The 5,785-nt window shown below is 35.8% G+C and overlaps 2 protein-coding genes across 2 annotated transcripts; one reads left to right on the forward strand and one right to left on the reverse strand.

The window, feature by feature from the left end:
- Window positions 1-990: 990 nt before the first annotated feature.
- On the reverse strand, window positions 991-3,024 carry LOC114545073 (ATP-dependent DNA helicase Q1-like). Its single transcript, XM_028563457.1, has 3 exons — window positions 2,645-3,024; window positions 1,759-2,236; window positions 991-1,146 (listed from the first exon to the last, which is right to left on the reverse strand). Exons 1-3 carry the CDS (start codon window positions 3,022-3,024, stop codon window positions 1,141-1,143), a joined length of 864 nt encoding a protein of 287 aa, XP_028419258.1. The 3' UTR covers window positions 991-1,140.
- Window positions 3,025-4,489: 1,465 nt separating this feature from the next.
- Window positions 4,490-5,779, forward strand: LOC114545074 (the record flags this gene model as incomplete). Its single annotated transcript, XM_028563458.1, has 1 exon — window positions 4,490-5,779. A coding segment is annotated over exon 1 (1,290 nt), but the record flags the coding sequence as incomplete, so codon positions are not given.
- Window positions 5,780-5,785: the final 6 nt, after the last annotated feature.

The following is a 5,785-nucleotide window of genomic DNA, read 5'->3' on the forward strand; positions in this document are numbered from 1 at the left end:
GAGGGCAAACAAAGAAAGCAAGACAAGATACTATGACAATGTTTTTGGGCAATTCGTTGACAGAATGGTCCTGCAGAAAGGTACCAACGAGTCGAATGATGATGAAGACTATGTCATGAACTATGGGTTGTGTTTCATCTTCTTGTCTATTCTGCTATTACAAATGAAAGATACTGCTAAAGAAGCTGATGGCAACAGAAATCTGATCAATCAAAAACTGTTACTGGCTGTATTCAAATCAATGGGAAGTTACAGCAAATATGCTATCGAGATGTTTGTTAGCATAGCACAGATTGAATGCCTCTTGACCCCTAGATTGTCAGACGAATTCAAATGGGAATTCTTTGTGAACTATCGAGGAGGTGCAGGGAAGAATATTGAGGACGACTTGGCACAGGAAATATACAACAAAGTGTCAAAGAGTATTGTCCAACGCATGGGTGCAAACAAAACTTTGAACTCCATTAGTAAAATCTGCAGAGCAACAACAGGGATAAGTCAAGTTACAGAAGCAATTCACAAAAAATCTGTCCAGCATACATCTCGGGATTCCCTAGAAGATGAAAAAGAAATGATTGCAGATCTTTTAAACCTCAATCCTTTCACTCATGTACCCTTGAGATGTCATGAGAGTTTTCCTGAAATTAAACAATGTCCTCTGAAATATCTGAACATTGTCGAATTCCATCAGTGGCTAGCAAAACACATGAAAGAACTCTCAAGTTGACCTATATATTTTTATTTGATTGTATGTTGGAATCAATTCCACCATAACATATAAGGTCAAACACTCAAACAAAATATGGATATGAACTAAATAGAAATTTTGAATCAAACTTGGCTTTTTTTTAACACTTCCATTTTTTTGCCACATATTATTGTGTTCCCTTTGTTTGACTGACAATGTAAATTTCTCACTTTAGTGTTATTTATGATCTCTATGATTTACAAAGACAGCACTCTGTGGTTTGTGTTTATATACTGTAATAAAATTTACATAGTTTTCCCAAAGCTGTCTGTTAATTTGTTAACAAATTTTTTTTCTGTTAATCTGTTAACAAAACTATTACCAATACATACTTTGATCATTGTCATTGTTCCTCCAGTTTGAAAGTTGCTATTTGCATTACAAACATCATGTCAAAACTGTGAGGTCACATATAACAGAAAAATCTGGGATGAGCAAGTTTCATCCCATATCCCAAATGTGCATAACAGATCGCACTCTCTTGCGATATATTCAATACCATCTATTATGTTTTCAGTCATGGTGTTTATGTTTAACAATGGGACATCAAGCATGGGTATAGACTGCAATGTTTTTGAAGAGCTGTGCAAAATTGCTTTTATTGATTCTTTTAGAGGAATCCTGTTTTCCATGGGTAGTTCCCGGGCTTTTTTTATATTTGGAGAGAATGTGTCTTCTGTGGTCTTACTGCCTTCATCACAAATACTGCAGCAATTGCTCTGTTTCACTAAATTAAATCCAAAATACTCTACAATGACCTTTCTCAAACATGTGTCGCAAGCTTGGCAGTAATCTTTCATACACTGTTGTACGTGTAATATGTTTTTGCTAATGTCAGAATTGTTGTAATAAAGGGTTGCTTTAGCCTGTAAGCCTACAGTTCGACCAGCACGTCCTATCTCTTGCATGTAGGCCTCAAGTGTGCTTGGTGGTGAGATATGAATGACACTTGTGACATATGGTGAATCCACTCCCATTCCAATAGCAGAAGTTGCAAATATTATTCTTACCCTTGAGTCTTCTTTCTTTATCTCTCTTATGATTTCCTTTTTCATACGGTCAGTTTGTGGGGAGTGGAATTGTGCAAAAAGTCTCCCAGCTGGCTCTTTTGAGTTCCCCACATATTGGTCATCCTTCAGAATTCTCTCAAATAGAGAGTAAGCATATCCACAATATTTCAACTTTAAATATATAATTGTCATTGGGTATTTCTCTCTTCTAATTGCTAGCTCCTGAGCAATTGGTTCAATAATGGCTCTATAACTCTCATTACCCACGTTGTTGCTAAGTCGAATCTTTTTTTCCAGGTATATATTCATTCTGTTTGGGTTGACAGACACAATTTTGCAGCTGGCAAGCAGAAGACTTTTTTTCAACTTTTCCAACATTACTGGTGAAGCTGTTGCTGTCAGCGCAATAGTTGGAACCAATGGAAAGAATGCTTTTAGTGAGGATAGGTCTTTAAAGTCTGTTCGAAACTCCTCGCCCCTACCAAATAATTATGATTATTTAATAAATCAATTATTCATTAATGCAGTACCTCACTGACAAGAAAAAGGATGTGACATTATACAATATATATTCAGATAAGTACATAGCAAGCATTGCATATTTTCATATAACATTTTGATATGATGACTACAATTTTGACAAAATGTATACTATTCAAATACTGATGAGTGGTTACAAGTGTGATCAATTCTTCACAGTTTTATACAGTATAATAAACTGAAACTGCCATTTTAATTTGCAATCATCAAGCATGGCGTTTCAGTTATAACCCATTTGATGAGATTTGAAAAGGTGGTCATCTGGTATAAGGAAATCTATTGGCATTGCATGAACATATTATTTTGCAAGCAAGGCTGCTATCATTGACGTTTAATAATTTCTTACCATAGCTCAACACAATGTGCCTCATCAATTACACAAGCTACAACATTGTCTTGGTAAATTTGACTTGTCATTAATTTTCGTCCTTCTTTGCTTAATAGAGCTTCTGGGTGGGCAAATACAATCGAACATTCTCCATTTAGTATGTCGTTCGGGATTTGATAGTCTTCCTCAGTAAGGTGACTAAGGTTTTCGTTGGACGATTTGTCTTCAGTAGCTGGTGACGATGAGAACAACTTTTCAATCTCGCTACGATCTTTGCTTCTTCCAACAAGTACATTAGCCGAGATACCTCTATCCTTCAAGATTTTCAGTTGGTCTTCAACTATTGAATTTAGAGGACAAATAACTAGAACAATATTGCTGCGCTTCTTAGTTGGCATGAAATACGGTAGAATATGAAAAATTAATGACTTGCCAAACCCTGTAGGTAAGACCCCGATTACGTCTTTGCCATTCAAAATATACTCCAGACACTTTACTTAAAGTGGCTTGAGATTTAATGGCGGAAAGTTTGCGGAATTAAGTGCAATTCCAATATACTTGACAATATTAGACGCCGCCATTTTGAAAATATTTAGGCATAAATTATGCTTATTCAAAATACCCACGAAATGTGGGTATTTTGAACGGCCGATCCCAGGGCCTTTCCTCTACTCCCCCCCCCCCCGCAGCCTCAACCCTCCCTATAAAGTCCCAAAAGGCCCTGGGAACGAGGTTGATTAATATGCTAATTATGATAAAAATCATGATAATGATCATCATGGTTGCCATAGCAACTCTCATTTATTATGATTAATATGCTAATTATGATCAAGATCATCATGATCTTCAGAGTTGCTCTGGAAACCATCATTTATTACGATTAATATCCTAATTATGATCAAAATCATCAAAATGAGCATCATGGTTGCCATGGCAACCATCATTTAATATGATTAATATGCTAATTATGATAAAAATCATGATAATGATCATCATGGTTGCCATGGCAACTATCATTTATTATGATTAATATGGTAATTATGATCAAGATCATCATAATTATCATCATAGTTGCTATGAAAACCATAATTTATTATGATTAATATGCTAATTATGATCAAGATCATCATAATGATCATCATAGTTGCCATAGCAACCATCATTTACTATAATCATTAAGCTAATTATGATCAAAATCATCATATTGATCATCAAAGTTGCCATGGCAACCATCATTTATTATGATTATTATGCTAATCATGATCAAAATCATCATAATGAGCAACATAATTGCCATTGCAACCATCATTTATTATGATTAATATGCTAATTATGATCAAAATTATCATAATGATCATCATGGTTGCCAAAGCAACCAGCATTTATAATGATTAATATGCTATTTATGATCAAAATCATCATAATGCTCATCATAGTTGCCATAGCAACCATCACTTACTATGATCAATATGCTACATATGATCAAAATCATCATATTGATCATCACAGTTGATATGGCAACCATCATTTATTATGATTAATATGCTAATCATGATCAAAATCATCATAATGAGCATAATAATTCCATGGCATCTATCATTTATTATGATTAATATGCTAATTATGATCAAAATCATCATAATGATCATCATGGTTGCCATAGCAACCAACATTTATTTTAATTAATATGCTATTTATGATCAAAATCATCATAATGAGAGTCATGGTTGCCATGGCAACCATCATTTATTATGATTATTATGATTGGTCACGGGACCCAAAGACGACGCAATCAGCAGTGTAAAAGGTCTGGTTTTAAATGCAAGAAGTTTGACAAGCTCCGTTAAAACTGACAACAATACAATGGAAAGTAATTTAAATCGTTTTCAAAACCTTGTTTACTCCGAAGGTTTTGGTATTGTCTGTGTTAATGAAACTTGGCTCTCAGGACATATCTACAACTCTGAAATTCTACACTCGGGTTATTCTGTTATCAGAAAAGATCGTAAAACGCGAGGTAGTGGAGTTTTGCTGGGAATCAAGACCGCAATGTTTAACTCTGTGCGTGAAATCAAACACAATCATGACCTCGAAATTGCTATGGCTGAAGTAACAACTGCGAAAGACATAAAAATGCTTATTTGCTCATGTTACCGTCCACCAGATGCTGACAAAACTTGGATCGATAAATTTGAAACTTTTCTTCATGATGTTTGCACACGTCATTCAAAAATTGTAATTGCAGGCGATTTCAATTTCGCGCGCGCAGGCTGGAACTCGCGAGATAATTACACTGACGTTAATGAGAATCCATTTAGGAAATTATTAAACGACTTTTTCTTGGAACAAATGAAGAGATCTCCTACCATAGGCGAAAACATTCTCGATCTTGTTATTACCACTGATCCCGACCGTGTGAAGATAATCGAAGTCTTGAAACCAAGTGATTCAGACACTTCCACTGACCACAATGCTATCATTTTCGATCTCTTCCTCTCATACAATCCTTTCCCTAAGTTAAAACGAACGGTGTTTGATTATCGACGCAGTGACTTCGATGGTCTTCGAAGGCATCTTCAAACCCTCGATCTCAGTCAACACATATCAGAGAATGGCGAAATCAACCAGGATTGGATATCGTGGAAAAATGCGTTTTTGGAAGCGGTCTCGAAATTTGTGCCAACAAAAACACTCCGAGATCGAAACCATCTCCCTTGGATGAACAGCACGATACTTCATTACATCAAAAAGAAAAACTCCATTAGAATATGGATTAAAAGATCCTGCCATCCAAGTGATCACATCAAAAAAAGCTTTCGAGAGCTCCGCACGACAATCAAAAGAATGTTGCGTGATGGTCGCTTGGACTATATCAACTCCATATGTTCTTCTCGAGAGTACAATCCAAAACGTTTCTGGTCGTTTTTCAAGATTAAGTCGAAAGTTTCCAATATTCCATTAAAAGTCTCGGTCAAAACTGGCGAAAATCAAAGAATGTATTTCGATAATAACGCTGAGATTGCAAACACTTTTAACGAATACTTCGCATCGATCTTCACTAGCGACACCGCCAACGACTTCAATCCAGAACAGCATCCGGAACCGGACAATATTCTCGAAGACATTACTCTGACTAACGACGAGGTGTCAACGGTGTTA

Source organism: Dendronephthya gigantea, unplaced genomic scaffold (genome assembly GCF_004324835.1).
Source record: "Dendronephthya gigantea isolate DGI-Jeju-01 unplaced genomic scaffold, DenGig_1.0 001157F, whole genome shotgun sequence".
Lineage (NCBI taxonomy): Eukaryota > Metazoa > Cnidaria > Anthozoa > Malacalcyonacea > Nephtheidae > Dendronephthya > Dendronephthya gigantea.

Bases quoted from the DNA above. Each gene is read 5' to 3' on its own strand.
- LOC114545073 (XM_028563457.1), bottom strand. From the start codon at position 3,024: ATGCCAACTAAGAAGCGCAGCAATATTGTTCTAGTTATTTGTCCTCTA. The intron at 2,237-2,644 runs GTAAGAAATTAT...ATTATTTGGTAG, and splicing joins GCACATTGTGTTGAGCTATG to GGGCGAGGAGTTTCGAACAG.